The 20,661-nt window shown below is 38.8% G+C and overlaps 2 protein-coding genes across 2 annotated transcripts; both read left to right on the top strand.

Annotated features, from left to right (window-relative positions):
* Positions 1–385: 385 nt before the first annotated feature.
* Positions 386–9,665, top strand: LOC125309316 (gamma-glutamyl hydrolase-like). The gene is made up of 9 exons (XM_048266136.1): positions 386–551; positions 2,954–3,062; positions 3,164–3,214; positions 4,315–4,399; positions 7,045–7,183; positions 7,428–7,534; positions 8,040–8,130; positions 8,959–9,093; positions 9,213–9,665. Exons 1-9 carry the CDS (start codon positions 413–415, stop codon positions 9,332–9,334), a joined length of 978 nt encoding a protein of 325 aa, XP_048122093.1. The 5' UTR covers positions 386–412; the 3' UTR covers positions 9,335–9,665.
* Positions 9,666–11,666: 2,001 nt separating this feature from the next.
* On the top strand, positions 11,667–19,975 carry LOC125309912 (gamma-glutamyl hydrolase-like). The gene is made up of 9 exons (XM_048267029.1): positions 11,667–11,769; positions 13,767–13,875; positions 16,633–16,683; positions 16,755–16,839; positions 18,485–18,623; positions 18,715–18,821; positions 18,903–18,993; positions 19,200–19,334; positions 19,819–19,975. The coding sequence occupies exons 1-9, from the start codon at positions 11,667–11,669 to the stop codon at positions 19,941–19,943; spliced, it is 945 nt and encodes a 314-aa protein (XP_048122986.1). The 3' UTR covers positions 19,944–19,975.
* Positions 19,976–20,661: the final 686 nt, after the last annotated feature.

Genomic DNA, 20,661 nt, shown 5'->3' with positions numbered 1-20,661 from the left:
ATTGCTTAAAGACGGTTTTAGGCAGCCATTTTCTTATTATTATTTATGACTAAACAGTGACTTTTATAGATTATAGTGCAGAAATGGATTTAGCACCTTAACATCTTATAGAAACAACACATTTTCCTCAAAAATGCCTACCACATTTTTTACAGGGCTATTTCTAAAATGTCGGTCCTGTTTTGGACTTTACACTCCATAAACTACATAGCCAAACGACCATTACAGCACCCTGGGCAATCCACCTAAGCTTAGTTGGAATGCTACTTGAAACTTTATTGCCAAAGGCATGTTACATACAACAAGTGTTATCTGTAACCAGCTACCTTGCATTGGCTGAACTGTCAGTGGGAGGAGCTATGTCCTACAACGTGATAGAGTAGCCTACATAGGCTATGGCTGTTTGATCTGAATGCTACGACCTAACAGTCGTCTTTCGAAAACCATGGCTGTGTTTTCCCTTGCGTTATTTTGTACAATTGTATGTGAGTTGTCCGCAGCCCCTGTTCAGAGAATTACTACAGATAAAAGGAATGACTGGCCAATTATTGGTGAGTACTGTAGGTCTAGTCTTAGCATAACAGTCTAGTGCAGGGGTGGGCAAACTGCGGCCCGCCAAGCACTTTCATCCGGCCCGCCGAGCATTTCATTTGGTTATCAGGCTGCTTGCTATTTTTTTCCTGCGATAGAGACGACGTTGGTTAGCTTTACTGCAAACTGCTTTTCACTCTCCTTAGAGAACGTTCACAATGTCAATGTAAAAACATCACGTTAAATAGAGATAACGTCATGTTAAACTAAGTTAACTCTTAGTTATCTCCTTTGCAGCAGATCTAACGTGAACATTATGCGATCCATTTAATTGGGAACGCGTCTGCACTCACGAGAGGGAGAGAGAGCCGCTGGTTCCAGCTGGCTTGTCATTGTTTATAATTGATATCTCCTTCTTATAAGAAACTTTTAAAAGGAAATCATGAAGGCAACAGTAGTTCCCACTACTGACCATTTAAAAACTGAGAGGGCCCAGCCGTAGGTACAGCACTAGCCACAGCAGAGCAGGCAGAAGATCATTGAGAAATAAACGTGAATTAAAGCGACAGTGCACAGTTTATACATGTGTTAAACAGCATAAAATTAGCAGTATTTTTAAGCAATTAATATTTTAAAATAAAAAAATTTCATACTAAATTATAGGCTATAAAAAATGTATTTTTTTTTATGTGTGTGTGTGTGTGTGTGTGTGTGTGTGTGTGTGGGGTCAAAACCCAATGTGGCCCTTGAGCCAAAAAGTTTGCCCACCCCTGGTCTAGTGCTATTGTTCGTAGAGCTGATTATAAAAGGGTTAGACAGAGAAAATGTTTATTGATTTTGGAAATGTGATAAATGCTGGAAATGCGTATAAAGACCCCCAATTGCGTTACTATCTTAAAGTGTCGTAGGCTAGACCTCTCATAGACTAGCCTGATGGCCAAAATTACTTAGCCTACTGATAAACTTAGCGTTTTTGTAGACTCCCCCAGGGAGTCTTAAAAAGACCGGGGCAAAGTTAATTCATTATTCATGTAAAATGCAAACTTATTAATATTAATAACGCACTTCAACCATTAAATGACGTCAGACAAATTTGCAAACGCATGGTGTGTCATGTGGTGTCGAGTTTCCAAGTGGGAAAATCCACCTGAACGCGGCTCAATTTGGAAAACACCAAGTCAATGAGTTGTGGATGTGTTGTCAATTGTATAGTCCCTAGTCCCTAACCTATGGACTTTCACTGTGAACTAAGTAGGCCTAGGCTACTACATTTGTTTTCATATGAAAGCTGCATAGCCTAGGACTACTCCTCACATGCACCTGACACCTAGGGTTGCCAACTTTCTGATATGAAAATAAGGAATGGGGGGGTTACACTTCAGTCAGTACACCTGCTTAACGACTTCAGTTAGTAGAGAGGGGTATTGATATAGGCTGTGTGTGTGTGCAGGGGTGTTGGACTGGGGGGAAAAGTGGGACTGATTACTAGGGCCCAAGTGGAAAGAGGGCCCTTGAAAAGTCTGGAATATCTATTTTAATTTCCAAATTGAATGCCATAATGAATGTAAGACGAAATGTAAAGTTAATTTGTAATTGTAAAGTGTATTTGCTGCATAACTTGGTTGATTGACTGACTGAATTTTGTATATAAAAATAGTGAAGACACTTACCCCTTGCTAAAGAGCAAAATGGTTTAGTTTGTCTACTTTTTGTTGTCAAATTGATGGAGATATATTTTTAAGTTGCTTGTGTTTTGTCTAGCGTTTTGTCTATTTGCATGTGTTGTCATAAATCGCAGGTCGTTTGCATTCGTCAGCCACTGTACTGATTTGCTCTGATGAGAATGGCCCTTGTAAGTCGCTTTTGATGAAAACATCTGCAAAATGATTAAATGTAAATGTGGTGAGGATTATATATAATGTACTTATTTCCACACAAATAGGAAGGCTGTGGTTCTATGTCTACTTTCATTTGAATTTGTATTACCGTATTATTTGTATTTACCGTGTATTAAGGGCACAGGCAGCTAGCTGATGGTGAGGTGATGTTTGCTGTATGTGACAAAAAAAGTGTTTTTAGCATAGAAACGGCGTAACTGCTTAGAGCACATTAAAGTACAATACAGTATTTGCAAGGCCCACTGTGCAGAATCACTGCAGGAATGTTCATAAGTAGATTGACAAAGTGTATCAGCACCCCCTCCTCTGGCACTTTAGAGGTAATGCACAAATGACATTAGATCAAGGTTTCAACCAAATTGATTTGTCAATTCAATTCAACGAAGCTTTATTGGCAAGGCTAATAGGCCTACACTTTGTATTGCCAAAGCATTTCCAATTCATTTCTTTTCAAAGATTTAATTAAATTGTAAAGCATTTTTTTAAATTTCTTTGTCAAAAAATGTCTTATTTCTATCCTCTAGGTGTCTTGGCTCAAGAGGTGTACAAACCTCAGCCAAAGCAAAACTCTTACATCGCCGCATCTTATGTGAAATTTTTGGAGGCTGCAGGAGCCCGGGTGGTCCCTGTGATGTAAGAATGGCTTCAATAAAGACCATCACTGTAACTGAAAGTCACCCAACCAAGGTGAGGCTGTTTAGACAATGTTCATGTATGAATATTTGGTTTTACAGGATTAATCAAACTGAAGAGGAATACATACAGCTGTTCAAGTCTATCAATGGGTAAGGATCTAAAAAGTATGTGTAAAGGTATAACACAAGTCACAGTATGTCCGTGTACCTCAAACACTAGATAAACGTGCCACCAGGCCTACTGTATTAACATACCAAGTTAGGGCTGTCAATCGATTAAAAAAAATAATCTAATTAATTACATACTCTGTGATTAATTAATCTAAATGAATCGCATATATAATTTTTGCTGTGAAAGTATTTTAAATATTTAAATTCAAATGAATCATTGAATAATCAGCATTATTGACATTACAGTTCATAATGTCAATAATAATCTATGCTATGACCTAATAATAATCCTAATAATGACCTAATAATAATTATTATGGCATTATCTAATAATAATAGATAATGCCATAATAATCTATGATATGACCTAATATGCTGAGGAAATAAATTCAAATGTGCTTCGGGAAGAAGTTTTTTTTCACATACAAGGCATTTCAGGCCACAGATATAACCTAGGGGACACAATGAAAATTAATTAACACTCCCCTCAATGTCAACACTTATTTCTTTGCATTGATGTGTGACTATAGAGTTGATGAACTCCAGTGATATGCAAATTCCTTGCTGCAGACATTGCAGTGGACTTTATTTCCAACACTTTATTTTTTATCAACACCATCAGGCCATTTTTTAAAAGTATATGTTCCAATCAATGATCCAGGCAGCACGTTTTCTTCTCTCTCCTTCTTTTTACAGTCTAATTTTTACTGACTAGAATGGCTCGGGGTCAAAGGTCATACGGAATCGATTAATCTGCACTAATTTTTTTAATCAGTTATTTTTTCTCAAATTAATTAATCGAAATGAATCAGTTATTTTGACAGCCCTATACCAAGTCATAGGGTTGAATATGGGAGCACACGTACTAGGAAAAATGTATAAATCCAACGCCTTCAACATCTATTAGCACCCTTGGTAAAGTTGAGTTGAGCTATTTATCTCCGTCCTATAATAAAAACAACAAGATGACAAAAACACATCTTTTTTACTCTGCATTACTGGTATGCAAGTAAATTTGGTACTGTATGTTGACAGCTGCTGTGGAATAACCATCTGCAAAATAAATGTTTATTTTTCAGCATTCTTTTTCCCGGAGGTGGTGTAAATCTGGTGTCATCAGGCTATGCTAAAGCAGCCAGCATCTTCTACAAACTTGCTATTGAGGTCAGTAGGATCATGGGTCAGGATCTCTCCTTTCCACTGCTGTCCTCAATCTCTATAACAGAAAAATGGCTGACATTTAAAAACAGACAGACCCAGACATTATTTGCCTATTTGTGTCATTAATTTCTTAAAGATTGGACCGCAACCCCTTTGTTAATGTGTTTACCCACTCTTTTGTTTTTTATGCATATATCCAGGAGTAGAGTGACCATGTTTTTATTTTACCATTTATCCTCACAATTGACTAGTAAAGCTAAAGTGTGTCATGATAACTGGGCAAATTGAAAGTCAGATATAGTGAGATAAAGCATTCAGCACAGGAAGTGAAAACTTGAATGTGTAAAGCTGAGATAGTTACAGCTCAATGCATAAAATCATGCAAGAGGCTCAGTTGTTAAAATACAAAAAACAGTTTGAGGAAATATGAGTTCCGTGTTTAGGTGGTTTGTGTGGTTGTGGCAGAGTGCTCTGGAATTTTCACATATACCAGTCGCAATGATTGCAACAACAGCAACAGATACAGTCACAAACAGAGATTAACAGGATCCAATCAGTTTGAAGGGAAAATATTCAAACAATGTGATGGTTGAACTCTTTGATAGGTCCAATAGGTGAAGCATTACAATATTGGTTTGGCCGATTTGTGTCATTTTTGTATAGGCTCAAGGAGCCATTATGAATGAGTCTGTGAAGTTACATGAAGATCAGCCATTTACACTGGCATATATTGGGTGCAGATCATTTGTCTTTTCGTCCATCATTTATAGCAGTATTTATCTGTTGACTTAGCCCAGAAGTATGCCTTATTTAAGTACCATAGCCATCTACTTCCAAAACATCCATCAACACAGGTTGTTTCCACTAATGTTATAATGTGTTCAGAATCTTGAAGGCATATTTGGGGGCCAAGCAGCGAAGCTGCGAGGCAACCATCGTGTTTCTCTTTGTTCTTCTTCTTATTATTCCGTCATGGGTCTATGGCAGCCCATAGAACCGTCTGGTCAAAAGTTGTGAAATTTGGCACACTGATTGGGGACAGTCCCACGTTTAATGTCACCAAGTTTCATACCGGCACCTCAAGCGCTCTAGCGCCACCAACAGGCCAAAGTTGGACGTGCGTTCACACACGTAACTTTTGACCCTTTGCATTGATTCTCCTTGGATCAAGCCGAGTTCAATGCACCCTATGACGTCATTTTCCGCCATGATGGATTTTCCGCCATATTGGATTTTATCAAAAGTGAAACTAAAGTTTCACGCCTCACATAGTTTGTCCGATTTTCACGAAACTTAGTACATATGATCTTCAGACCAAGCCGCACAAAAGTTATCCAACAGATTCTTCAAATTCAAAACCGTTCGCCCGTAATATTTAATCGAAATTGTGGTGAGCTCATATCTCAGCAAACCTTTCATCTATCATAACCAAACTTAGTAAATAGACTCATGACCCTGTCAGGAGGACGTTAAAAAAAAAAAAGGTGACCTTTGACCTCTAGGGGGCGCTGCAATTAAGAAAGAAGGTCCTTAGGTCAACAGAGGACAATTTGTGACATCAACATAATTGATTTGGCCGCCATATTGGATTTAATCAAAAACATGAATAAGTATTCGCAAGTCACAAATTTCAGCTGATCCTCACCAAAATTGGCTATCTTCAGACCATCTTCAGACCATGCCTTATCAGTGTATTTTTTTTCTGGAACAATTGACAGAAGCGTTCGCCTGTAACAGCCAATCGAAATTTGAGACGAAGCTGCCAAACAGGAAGTGAGCTCATATCTCAGCAACGCTTTCATGTATCAAAACCAAACTTAGTACATGGTCCTCAGGACCCATCAGGAGGACGCTCAAGAAATGTGGTGACCTTTGACCTCTAGGGGGCTCTGTAATTGGCAAAAATGTATTTTGGCCTGTAGTTGCTGCATTATTCTGCAATGGAGGTCAATGGCAGCCCATAGAACCGTCTGGTTCATCCTGATGATGCACAAATAATTTGGTGACCTTTGACCTCTATGGGGACATTGAAATCACAGCAAGCATGATCATATCTCAATCGATCTTTTATTTTTGATGTGAAACCGATGACAGCGACTTCCATCCAGTTAATTCTAATGCGTACGTGCAAGGGTGGGGCAGGGTGGGACGGGCAGGGGCGATTGCGGCGGTGGGTTGGCTGGGTGAGGGGGCAGCGACACTCAGCCCTGGTTCAGCCCCACAAAGTCAGTTATGTTTTGATGTGAAACTTGACCTTGTAACTCAGCCAATCTTGGGTTGTTTGACATGGTGTGCCTGCTTAATGCTATATGTCTGATGCAACGGCATTGATTTACATGGCAAATCTGGCCTGCTGAGCTGACTGCTTGGCCCCCTCATTGCTGCTTGCAGCTATATTTTCATATTGAATCCATACCATGAAGAATACAGGTTCAGTCATTTTGCTCCACAAAATCAGTTGAAGATAGATAGATAGATAGATAGATAGATAGATAGATAGATAGATAGATACTTTATTCATCCAAAGGGACATTTTAGATACTTGTAAACTAGAGATTTATAAATAAGACTATTTAAACATAAATGCATAAACACAGTATTTTGGACAAATTCTATTTTATAAGCACTGTTTCTGCTCTTCAATACAGGCAGCTTCTCAGGGTGACTACTTCCCAGTGTGGGGTACATGTCTGGGATTCGAACAGCTGTTGCTCCTGACCTGTGGTGAAAATCTTCTCTCTCAAACCAACACCACTGGAGTTTCTTTGCCACTTACATTTACAAAGGGTGAGCATAGAGTAAATCTAAAACAAATGTCTGGTAAATACACAAAATGAATGAAAAAAAAAAATTAAGCAATTATGAAAATAGAAATGACAATGTCTCATGCCAAAAAGTCCACTGAATTACTTAATATGTCTTAGTATATCGGTTTAACATTATACATTGGAGCTGTCTTGGAACAAATTATGTTGTCTTTATTACAATAATTATTCATATTTGTAACTCAAATATCAAATTCTCTGTTCAGATGCAATGGAAAGCAGACTGTTCAAAGATTTCCCACCTGATTTGATGAAAGCTCTGGAATCTGAAAACATCACAGAGAATTCCCATACATGGAGTATCTCTGTGGAGGTAAGAGGAGAGTCAACATAATCAGACCACTGCAGTGGTGCTGTATTTAAGCAATAAGCCCTGAGAGGCCGTAGGTTACACTGATTTTAGAACAGCTAAGGGGGTTTGTTAGGCAAGACGTGTTAGCGGAGTGCTTAGCTGTTTTAAAATTAGTGTAACCTACGGACTCGAGTGGCTTATTGCTTTTCTAAAATGGCTACTACATATATCTGGCAAGATTTCATAAAATAGACACAGCAACAAGAAATATAACGATTTATTCATAGATAAGCATTCTTCAACCAAGAAATATATTTCCTCAATCAGAATGGTTGCCAAGCAATGTCGAGACGCAACTACTCTCTATAGATCAAAATGCAGTCAAGGTGTATGTTTGTGCTGTATTTTACAACGGCATCGAACACAATTTAGCCAATCATAATCAAGCCGGAATTATCCGTTTTAGAAATAGCATTAAGCACTTTGAAGCAAAACGTCTCTTACTCTGACTTTACTTGTCTTGCAGACTTTCATGAAGGATGAAGCATTGAACAAGTTCTACAAAATCCTGAGCACGAATACTGATGGGAATACTGAGTTTGTTTCAACCATGGAGGGTGAGGAAAAAGGAAAAGAGAGAGAAGCACTGTTTCTCAATGTCAAAGAAGGATCCTTACCAGGGTCATTTTAAGGATAATAGAATCACATTGAAAGACTGTTCAGATGTCAAGAATCCTTCAATTCTACGAAGGACCAAGTCCTTTGTTTTACAGGATTTTTGAGGATGTCTGTGTGTGTATTTTTTACAGTCTATGGTGTGTATCCTCAGAGTTCTTAGAACACCCAGATATACAGTATGCATGCATTTACAGGGAATTTATAATTTGTGCTAAATAAGGCAGTTCATTAAGTATTTAAATGTAAACATTGTCGGTTTTTGTGAAATTGTAAATTGTACATTTATCGTCACTGTTTAAAATTAGGGCTTTGGTGATTTTCACTTCTGTGAATTCTTACACCATAATAGTGTGAAGGGGGATTTAAGCCTGTTCCCACAGGGATTGATATCAATTACTCAAACGTGTTTGCTAAATGGGTTCTGCTCTGTGGTTGATTTTCAGCAAACAAATCATGGATGCATAACTTCATTTATTGGCACGGGAGAATAAAAGTGGTGCATGCATTGCTTCTGAACAAAAAAGTAGAGCTGGAGCAAGAGGCATGATTTTCACACTTGTAGCTCTTGTGCTTTTGCACTCTGGCTAGTCTGTTCCAGTCAGTGTGTGTTTGCCAAATGGTAGAAGAAGCCTTCTATTGTCTCTGAAGAAGGGAGGGGGTACATTTGATTGATTGATTGATTGATTGATTGATTGATTGATTTGATTTAATTGACAAATTGATCATGTGTTCTGGTGTCTTTAAGTATATACTGTCTCTCTGAATAGCTTACAATTACCCTGTGTATGGAACCCAGTGGCACCCAGAGAAGAATGCCTTTGAATGGACCAGACCATATTACCCTCACACACCCTCCGCCATAAAAAACATCTTTTACATGGCAAACTTCATTGTCAATGAAGGTACTGTGCTGACTTGACAAACAAATACCTCAGGTCTCTAATGACTTGAATATATGTAGGTCATTAAGTAACAGTTTAAAGCTGTGTATAAATGGTATCTGTATTTCTCACCCTCACAGCAAAGAAGAATTCCCATTCCTTTGCCAGCAAGGAAGAGGAGCAGAAACATCTGATCTACAACTATAATCCAGTGTTCACTGGAGCCACCTCTGCCTTCGAGCAGATCTATTTTTTTGAGTAGACAGCTGACTTCTCATGTCTTCCATTCTTCTGCAATCATGTTCTTGTGCTACTTACAGGCAGATGGCTTCCCTGAGTTGGGTTCAGGAAGCTGATTTCTTCCTGTTGAAAAAGGACTTCACTACTGTCACCTTTTGTGTTTTGCACTATGATGTTCATGCCTTAATATGTGTGGGTTTTGGATTACAGTATTTCAATGGATCAATTTAATGGTGTGTGGATCAGACATGACCATTTTTAAATAATTTTAAGTCATAATTATTTGTGGTGATGCTAGAATAAAACATTAATAGAATTCTTAATTAAATAAAAGTAAAAGAGGTAGAATTTTATCTTTGCCAACTCTATTGTGTGAGCAGCATTTGTTCCATGGGTCATCATGTACATGAGCTCGAGCTGATTCTTCACAAGTCTGAGCTGGCTGAGGAAGGAATAAGGTACCGACATAAGTGTGGGCAGCACACTTTGATTTCCTACACTGGACTATTTCAACTTTCTGACACTAAATAGGATTAATGCATTATCATACCGGATATGTATCCCACCTCTTGTAACATACACCTCAAGTGGCTTTAAAGACCATGTTTTATTCTCTACATCTGAGTAACTTATGCATTTATCATGTATACAGACCTTACTGTTCTGGAACTGACCCTATGGGTCAGGCCCTTGAGTCGTGGATCTGCTCGAGGTTTCTTACTATATGTATCTCCAATTCTAGGGAGTTTTTCCTCGCCCCTGTTACCCATGGGCCTTCTTTTCTTTTCTCTAATTGTCTAACACTCTGTAAAGCGCCATGAGACATGTGTAATGTTTTGGCGCTCTGTAAGTAAAATTAAATTTAAAAATTTGAATAGATTCCATTGTTTCTAATACAACCCTGCAGACCACCGTTGAACCCTTTTGCAGCTGCCTTGTAGATTATGATTCAGTTTTATTTTTGTCAGAACTGCTCAGTAAAATCCATTGTTTAGGAGTGGCTCCCGGAAATCAGTACCACCACCATGTGGGAGGCATATGTTAGCCTCTGAGTCTCCGACCCCAGCCCCATCAAATATCATGGCCCCTCTTACTCTCTTGGAGCCCTGTCAAAATAAGCTGGAGAATGTGCTCATCATGGCGGATTTCCTTTCACGGTACACCCAAGCTGTCCCAACAAGAGACAAATGTGGCACTACTGTAGCTTGAGTGCTAGCCCACAAATGTTTTTAGTTTTTTGAGTAACTGGCCGGTCCATTCCAATCAGGTGAGGTGTTTCAAAGGTGCAGCAATACAGCAACTACTTCCACTGGGATGTCAATATCAGTATCTGAGTAGTGGATACTGTACTCTTCTATGAGGGCTCTCTTCCCAACAACGTTTCACAAAGCAATATTTTCTTCATACAACAATGTCATCAAACAATATTTCTCTTCGCATAGCTATATTCTTTAAAGCAACATCTTTCTCGTCAAGGGCAGTGTTAATTCTTTTTCCATGCAATACTTATGCAACTATTTCACAAGCAACCATTCTTTTTGCAATATTATTTCTCAAAAAAAAAAAACACTTCTCTGCTGCGGTTTCTCAATGCAACATATCTCTTTGCAATACCATTTCTCAAAGCTGGTTTGTGTATGTGTGCAGGGTTTTTTCAGAATGAATCTGCTTTCTTACGAGGTTTTTTCCATCATTGTTTTTATTGTGAGACTAAAGTAATTGCCAAATTATATTTTATACGCTTTTTACATAGCTTTTTTCAGCATTCTTTTTCCCGCAGGTGATTTAAGTCTGGTGTTACAGGCTATGCTAAAACAGCCAGCATCTTCCACAAACTTGCTATTGAGGTCAGTAAAATCATGGGTCAGGATATCTTTCCTCCACTGCTGTCTTCTATCCTCTGTGCCAGAAAAGTTGTTCACATTTGAGAATAGACCATCTCAAGTGTTTTATTTGTCTTTCTGCCATTAATTTGTCGAATCTTGAATTTCAACTCCATTGTTAATTTGCCTAGCCAGTCACATCAAAAGTTTCACTCCGTTGTTCCTTAAATATCCAGGAGCATCAGTGAGCTCTTTTTTGTTTGACCATTTATACGTATACAGTTGATAAGTAAAACAATTTGCTGTTAGTAATAACCTGAGACACAAACGTGAGATAAAACATTGATTAAAAGTGAAGAACACAGTGTGAAGAACATCGAGTGAGGAACACAGAGCGTCACAGAAGCCCTCTCTTCCACTGACCAATGGGTCTCTCAGTTCCTGGGTAGGGTGTCTAGCTATATGTGGAACCTGAATAAAACCAGTCCCTCTGGCTAAGCAATTGCTTCTGGCCAGCCTCCATCCAGAATCATGAGGGTGCTCTCTCTTGCCTGCCTGCTCAGCACACTCTGTGGAATACATGAGGCTGTAGTTCCTCAGAATGACAAGAGAAGAAATGATAGGCCAATCATTGGTGAGTAAATATAAATATTATCAACACTGCACATTTATTTGCTATTCACATGATAATAGTGTAACCTATTTGCCAGATATCAAGGGTAGCAGGTACAGACCATAATCTAGTGACGGTCGTAAAAGGGCACAAAAGGAAGTAAATATGGAATGCATGAAGTAGAAATGCCTTATCCACTACACTACATCTGCCCAGTGTTTTTAAAACAATCAATTCATTAATATAATATAGATAGGTGTATTTACTATGAACAAACCATTTATAACTGTGTGTTCACATGCTTTACAGATGAGAATTAATGTAGGATTAATGCTTTACAAACAAGGAACACAGCATTTAATAATAGTTTACAAATGATTCATAAGCATTGTGTACACACAAAATCATTAACAAACCACTTGTAACTCCTGAGTTAATCATGAATTATAGTATTAGAAAGTGGTTTATAAAACAGGTATCCACACCCTAACGAATCATTAGTGCATGTTTATATAACAACTGTTAAATAATGGAAATATAAATTATTATTGCATCATTTATTAAGTACTGAAAATCATTTATAAACATATTTTTTAGATAGGCTTATTTACTATGAACAAACCATTTAAAACTATGTGTACAAATGCTTTACTGATGAGAAATAATGTACGAGCAATACGTAATAAATGATTAAAACTCTTTAAATCTCAATACAAATTTCAAGTTTTTGCCTGAAATTGCACTCTGCCTATTTACAAGGGCATTGTTCCCACCTCTTTTGGGGCCTACCATCAAATGTTCAACCTCTATAGAAAGCTGAGAACCTCTAGTTTTCGTAGGAAACAGTCAAAATAAATGTGTGATGTACTCACAAAGAATTACAGAGGCTAGAATATAGTTTTTTCTTTCTGCCGGATTACAAGCATCTCTGAACTGACCACATTTCAGCCCTCTAGGCCACTTGATATCACTTAGAAACACAACTGAGCCCTAGCATCAGGTCTTGTGAAGTTGTGTGCAAAAGTAGATCAATATAGAATGAAAATATGAGTGCTTTAGACTATTTGCCAAGGTATGCTCATGCGTTTTGTAAAATGCTTATGGAAACTCCCCATAGGACTTTTTGTTATCCAAAATGCATACTGATAATCAAATGCTTACTGCACATGAACCCCTTTGTGTAGAAGCATAATCCTGGTCTCAAATGAAAGGTAACACTTTGAGGTTTCTTGTGAACTATTTAGATTGTATGTCAGGTGTTCTGATATAGACTGACTACACAAAATATGGAATAATTACAAAAAAGTCTCTATTTTTGCATTTACTTTGTTGGTTCAATGAGTGTGTATAAGATAGACTATACATCTGTACAACTAATATTGGATAACACAACATGAAGATTCAATTTCTGTGGATTCTTGTGAATATTTCAGTACCCAATATGTTGCATCTACTTATTGTGCTGCAGCTACACTGCAGCCAGAAGTCAGGGTAGCACCAAAAGCAGAGGGGGGAGGAGGGGACATTTTGAATCAAATTTAATTGAGACATAATAAGATTCATCTGAGAATGTAAAGCACTATACAGATTGTACATGAAAAAAGTTGTCATTTTTGGATTCCCAAGAGTCAAAGCTTTGAAATGGTGTATAACTCCGCTTTAACCCTCTCTGTTACTATGCTACATAGCAATATGGTGCATACAATTGATTTAGAATGTTGAGGGGAGGTGGGGGAGGGGGGTAACCGTCCCGCTGGCGGGACACTGAAAATTATGTGGTTTTAACAAACCATTTACTTATAGTTTACAAATGCTTAATAAAGTATGAATTGTGTGCAGTTATTATACAGTGTTACCGAAATTGTAAGGAATTTGAAACAGACATTCATAGCAATAAACCTATAAAATAATAAGCTATATTTATATAAATCTATATAAAGCTATATATTGTACTGTACAATATGGGTTGCCATGTATGGTCTATTGTGTGCTAGTTATTTCTATTGTTTTTTCCTTAGGTATATTGGCACAAGAGTTAAAATATCCTGAGCTGAAGCGTAATTCCTACATTGCTGCATCTTATGTCAAAACTCTGGAGGCTGCAGGAGCACGTGTCGTGCCTGTGATGTAAGAGCAGCCTCATATATTAGTAATGTGATCAGTATCAATCATGTGTTTGTGTATGGTTGACTGTTGTATGTGAGCGTGTGTGGCAGGGATGGAAATGAGCAACTGCTACCCACCAAATGCATAAACATAACTTCCAAGATCAACATCAAAACTGTCACCCTCTCTTGCATTTAGGGGCAGCCGTGGCCTACTGGTTAGTGCTTCGGACTTGTAACCAGAGGGTTGCCGGTTCGGACCCCGACCAGTAGGCACGGCTGAAGTGCCCTTGAGCAAGGCACCTAACCCCTCACTGCTCCCCGAGCGCCGCTGTTGTTGCAGGCAGCTCACTGCGCCGGGATTAGTCTGTGCTTCACCTCACTGTGTGCTGAGTGTGTTTCACTAATTCACGGATTGGGATAAATGCAGAGACCAAATTTCCCTCACGGGATCAAAAGAGTATACTTATACTTATACTTACTTATCTACCAAGGAAGCAAGAAACTTGTCGGTTCACACTATTCAATATAAGGACAAGACCGTACCTAACCCAACACGCTACTCAGCTCCTAGTAGGCTTAAAGACCATTAGCCAAATCTAGAAGCACCCTAGCGGCAGCAAATTTAATTTGCTGCCCGGGCTAGTCTAGCAACTCTCCATTGGCTTGCGAGCTGGAAAAATTAAACTTCGATAGGGCCAATCACATCGTGTATAGAGTCGTTAGGCAGGCTTAACATAATGCTTGATGGCAGAGTTGAAACGGTTCGGCGTGAATTTTCTGCCACTTGAAAACAAAGAAGGTGGATGTTGCTGTTGGCGAACAGTGTGACACGAGCTTTTTTTAAGTTGGCAAAAGTTTGAACTAGTCAACTACCTCCGCTGGTGGGAAAACGCATGGGTTGTAGCGCTATCCTATTGCGTGCAGAGAGAATTTGAAAGACAACTGATTATCCCGCCCCTCGGACTGAGCACTGCGAACGGTGAGTCCCCAGACCCTACATTTTAATGTGGGTTTGGCTCATCAGGCCAACAGACCATGGTTATCATGCCTAAACTACTGCAACGCCCTCCTCACAGGCCTTCCAGCCTGTGCAGTAAAATTGGTCTGGTTTTCAATCAACCAAAAAGGGCATATGTTACCCCGCTGTTCATTGAGCTCCACTGGCTTCCCTTAGCTGTCTGCATCAAATTCAAGTCACTAATGCTTGCATACAAAGTGATTGCTGGGTCTGCACCCACTTACTTAAGTGTTCTCATAAAAGCTTATGTTACCCCTCGGCCGCTGCGTTCCTCCGAGGAACGTCGTCTGGCACTGCCGTCCCCTCTCCCACCGCAATCCAGACTTTTTTCATCTCTGGTCTCCCGATGGTGAAATAATCTGCCTAGCTCCATCAGAGCAGGGGCATCGCTCTCTATCTTCAAAAAGCTCTTTAAGACACAACTCTTCCTCTCCTAGTGCTTCTGACAACCTCACACACCTAATACACACTTACCACACTCTTCCTCCCTCCATCCTCTCCACTCTCTTCTCTTTTCTATCTCCTTTTCTACCACTTCACCTCTTCCATACTTATACTACTTAATATGTAGGCACTCCTATCCTCTAGTAGCCTACTCTAGTATTGACAGATACAGAGATAACTCCTAGCTATATTCTCCTCTGCGCTGTAGTTAAACGTTATTCTAACGCTGTAGCTGAGCCCTGTAGTTTAAAAGTTTAAATGTCAAAATGTTCAAATGTTAATAGCTTAAATGTTATTCTATTGCTGTAGTGTAGCTCTGTAGCTTAAATCTAAAAGTCTCACTTTCACTCTACTAGTAACAGTTGGATATCTGAAATGTTTGATCAGTTTGTCTACTAACAACCATCATAAACTAGGCTGCTTCTGTAGACCATCTCCTGCTCATCCCGACGTTAGCTATAATGTTTACTACCAACTCAACTAACCTACTGTTTATCAACTGTTTTATCTGAGGGCAGATCTGGGGTTCTGCCCATCCTCCAGTTTTGACAATTTTGAACAAAATCAATGTTATTATGTTAATATTCTGGCAAGTTTAAAATATTATGATGGTCGACACTGGGTCAGGAGTGGTGGTCCGATATCTAGATGCCGGATTTCACTATCTGGATATTTGCTCACATTTTGGTCCCCCTCACTTTCTCCTGCGCCCCTGTTGTGAGGACATGTTTGCTGTATGTGACAAAAAATGTTTCAGCTTAGAAACCATGTAACATCGCTTAGAGCACCTTTAAGAAAAGGGGAAAGTACACTCCGTGGAGGGACGTCTTAGAGAAATCTAGTTTGTTTAGCGTTATATTAGTCTTTCCTGCTTCAGCTCCAGACCACAGGCATATAGTTAGATCAAGCTGGATAGTTGGATAGGATGCTCCAGAACTCACACGAAAGGAGTGTGCCTTAAAGATCACTATGGCATAAGAATTCTGTTCTGCTGACCTTTAGTTTTGTTACTGTGCCAGGAGGACAGGCCAATTATGAGTTCTGTCCAACATTGGTGGTAGGTTTAGAAAAAAATTCAGCCCATTTTAATCGTATTCCAATAATACCGATAACCTTGATAATTTCCGTCACTATAATCATGATATCATTCATTCATTCATTCATTCATTCATTCATTCAATTTTCATACATTTTACATCTTTAGTGGCTGGTAAAAAAGTTGAGTGGCTGATAGATTTTGGAATCCATCAGCCACAGTGGCAAGTGGACAAAATATTAATTTCCATCACTGGTGTGTATGTGTGTGTTTTACAGGATTAATCGACCTGAGGAAGAATACAGTCAGTTGTTCCACTCTATTAATGGGTAGGTTGCTGAAATTATCAGTGAATATAATGTATATAAAAGGATGCAACTCAAACATTTAATTCTTACAGTATTCTTTTCCCGGGCGGAGCTGCAAACCTTCTGACATCAGGATATGCTAAAGCAGCTCACATCTTCTATAAACTTGCTTTGGAGGTATGCAAAGTCTTGTTTACCATGAGCATTAAGAAAAGTTACCTTGAAAAAATGAGAGGAAGTTGTGGTTCCAGTAAGGAAAATGTTATAATCATACCCTTGTTAGGTAACACTTTATTTTAATGTGTCGCTGTTACAGTGTACCTACCTAATTAGGTACAGTGGTACAACCTGTGTAACAACATGTATTATCAGGTACTATCATTGTACTTGCATTATGTATTTGTGGGTACCTACATATAGTTGTTACATTGTAATACTGAGTGCTTTTACAAAACTTTGCCAATTTGCCTAAATTTTCATCAGAGGCAAACAGCTGACCTGAGACCTGCTGGATGGGGTAAATCTGGTCATGATAAATTTGATATACAAACCATTCTTAGCTCCATTCAAGGCCTCATTGTCTTCAGTGTACATGTAACAGCTGTGCTGCTACAACTTTGTTACTCTTTGATACAGTGGAATAAAGCTATTAAGTGTACCAGTTAATTACTTACATGTATAAATGACATGTATGTTGTGTCTTCGATTTCTTGGAACAGGTCTACTAATTCACATGTACTGTGTGGTGTAACAGCAGACACGTTTCAACAGATCAATTAGAGGATGCATGACATCATTGACAGGATGTATATAATATGTACATGTAAGTACTTAACTGGTACACTTTATTTTAATGGGTTTATTCCACTGTATCAAAAGAGTAATAAATGTGTACCAACACAGTTGATACATGTACTACAGTATGTAGGGTAATGGCAGACATGTTCCAAGACACCAATGACACAACATACATGTAATATGTAATTGTAAGTACTTAACTGGTACACTTCATTTTAATGGGTTTATGCCACTGTATCAAAGTGCAATAAGTGTGTACCAACACAGTTATTATGTGATTGTTATTATATGTTATGATATGTGATATGTTATTAGAAATATGTACTATGTAGTGAATTAGTAGACCTGTTCCAAGACATCGAAGACATAACATACATGTCATATGTACATGTAAGTAATTAACTGGTACACTTGGTTTATTCCACTGTATCAAAGAGTAACAAGGTTGTACAGCTGTTACATGTACACTGAAGACAACGAGGCCTTGACTGGAGCTAAGAATGGTTTGTATATCAAATCTATCATGACCAGATTTACCCCATCCAGCAGGTCTCAGGTTTCTCAAGTTTTGTAAAAGCACTCAGTATTACAATGTAACAACTATATGTAGGTACCCACAAATACATAATGCAAGTACAATGATAGTACCTGATAGTACATGTTGTTACACAGGTTGTACCACTGTACCTAAATAGGTGAACTGTAACAGCGACACATTAAAATAAAGTGTTACCTCATTGTTATGACTTAAGCCTTTTGGAGCATTTGGACAGTGGATTACCCCTGTTGTTATTAATTACATTATTGCCCCTATATTAGATACATAACTTAACACTAAGGTGTCACATACATTTTTCATATTACAAACCTTCAAGCATGAAAAGCTACTCCATTGTCATGAAGTGCAGAGAATAAGAAGTTTTAGTAACAGCAGCTCTGTGTATGTGTGTTTGATTGTTTATCTATGTGTGTGGGTTTGTTAATGTGTGTTTATCTGTATGTTTCTCTGTGTGTTATAACACAGGCTAACTCCCGGGGTGATTACTTTCCAGTGTGGGGTACTTGTCTGGGATTTGAACAGCTGTTGGTCATTACCAGTGGAGAAAAACTGCTTTGTCGGACTAACACCAGAGGAGTGTCCCTGCCACTGGATTTTAAACAGGGTCAGTGTAGATCAAATAACTTCCTACAGGACTAAACAGTATAACTTATGATTACTTCTTCATATCATCTATGTCCTTATTTACCACACAGATGCCACTCAAAGCAGACTCTTTAAAGATTTCCCACCAGAAGTGATGACAGCTCTGGCAACTGAAAACATCACAGTGAATTTTCATAAGTGGAGCATCTCCATGGAGGTGTGAAAAACAGTATATCAGTATTACATTACATTACACTGATTTATCTTGTGTGTTAAACTCTTGATTTCTCTCTCAAAGAATTTCACAAAGAGCGAAGAGCTGAGAAACTTCTACAAAATCTTAAGCACCAATACAGATGGGAACATAGAGTTCATTTCAACAATGGAGGGTGAGGACATCAGTGAAAATAATGTGTGTGTGTGTGTGTGTGTGTGTGTGTGTGTGTGTGTGTGTGTGTGAGAGAGAGATTTTAAGAGAAATAAATAGTTAGAAAGAGAAGAAGGGGAAAGCTTATTTATGAGAGCTGTGCAATTTCTTTGTGTGTGTGTGTGTGTGTGTGTGTGTGTGTGTGTGTGTGTGTGTGTGTTTGAATAGCATACCATTTTCCTGTGTATGGAACCCAGTGGCATCCGGAGAAAAATGCCTTCGAGTGGAGTAGGAAATACTACCCTCACACACAATCTGCAATCAAAACCACTTTCTACATGGCAGACTTCTTTGTCAATGAGGGTAGGCTAGGAGTATTTACTGTTAAACTGTACATAGTTGGACATCAAAGGCCCGCTCTGTAACTCTAGAAATTTATTCGCCGATATCTCACTTTTGTTGTCATATTTTTCTCTACGAAGCTTCCCCTACAGCTGAGGTGCCTATTTCACAACCGACTCTTTGGTCTTTTCACTGGCTCGGCCATGATAAATCTAAAAAATGACGCCATCGCTGATTGTTCTTATAACTAGCCGGCATGGCTAACCGGTGCTCGAGGGGGGCATGCAGATGCAGATGCAGATCTTGCAAGGCTGGTTTTCCGCTAGGAGACGTAAGGGGGAGCAGGGAAAGCCGCCATTTTCGCCACAACAGGGAGAAATCCCAATGATTTCTAAATTGTTTTTATTAAGTTGAAGATATTGCATAGGGGGCCTTTAAGAGAACTTAGACACTAGTAGATCATAAAGTGCTTGAGGAAGAGTAACCTGATTGTTTCTCCTCACAGCGAAGAAGAACTCCCATTCCTTTGCCAATGAAGAGGAGGCAGTGAAACATCTGATCTACAACCACAATCCAGTATTCTCTGGTGCCTCTGGCTCCTCTTTCCAGCAAATGTATTACTTTGAGTAAACCACAGTAAATGTATAATTAAATTTTTATTAACAAAATGTTACTGAAGCATTTTTCTGTATATTTTACGTTTTCAAATAGGCTAATAGCAGAACTCCATCACTTTGTGTTTCACTTGGGTATGACTGTAAAATGACTCAGAGACCAATACAACATGGGAAAGACAACATACAATACAAACTAGATGAACCGCTGCCCAGTTCTGTTCTGCACATTCTCTCCGCAAATATATATCATGCTTGTCAATTTGTTTCCATCTCCTACTCCTAGCCTGGAAACATCCAAACTCATTCACGAAGTGAATAGAGTCTGGTGACTCTCGATTGGGAAACATTTCCAACATTTGCATCGCGGGGCACTAACTTTGAAATCATTGGTTCAGCCTTACCAATCACATTGATCAGAGATTCCTAACGTTACTTCCTACTTCGCCTAATTTTACAAACTGACAATAAACAGCACCAACAGTCAGGAAACAATGTATGTGGGTCTACTTTTGCTGTAAATAAATGTCTGCATTTTTCCAACTGCATTTTTTGATGTTTGCAGGTTTTGCTGCTTCTGTTTATCACAATAAATTTCGTTTTCGTTTTCCCCTCTCGTCGCTGATTGGCCTGACATTTTTCTTGTCTGAGGGAAATGGTTGTGAACTATGCTGTTCCAGACTAGATCTACCTAAAAGAAGATCTAGGTGGGCGGTGCCAGCCTACCATCCCCT

The sequence above is a fragment of the Alosa alosa genome, chromosome 16, assembly GCF_017589495.1.
Source record: "Alosa alosa isolate M-15738 ecotype Scorff River chromosome 16, AALO_Geno_1.1, whole genome shotgun sequence".
In the NCBI taxonomy this organism is placed as follows: domain Eukaryota; kingdom Metazoa; phylum Chordata; class Actinopteri; order Clupeiformes; family Clupeidae; genus Alosa; species Alosa alosa.
The sequence above is the reverse complement of the archived record's forward strand: the minus strand, read 5'-3'. Positions and strand labels throughout refer to the sequence as shown.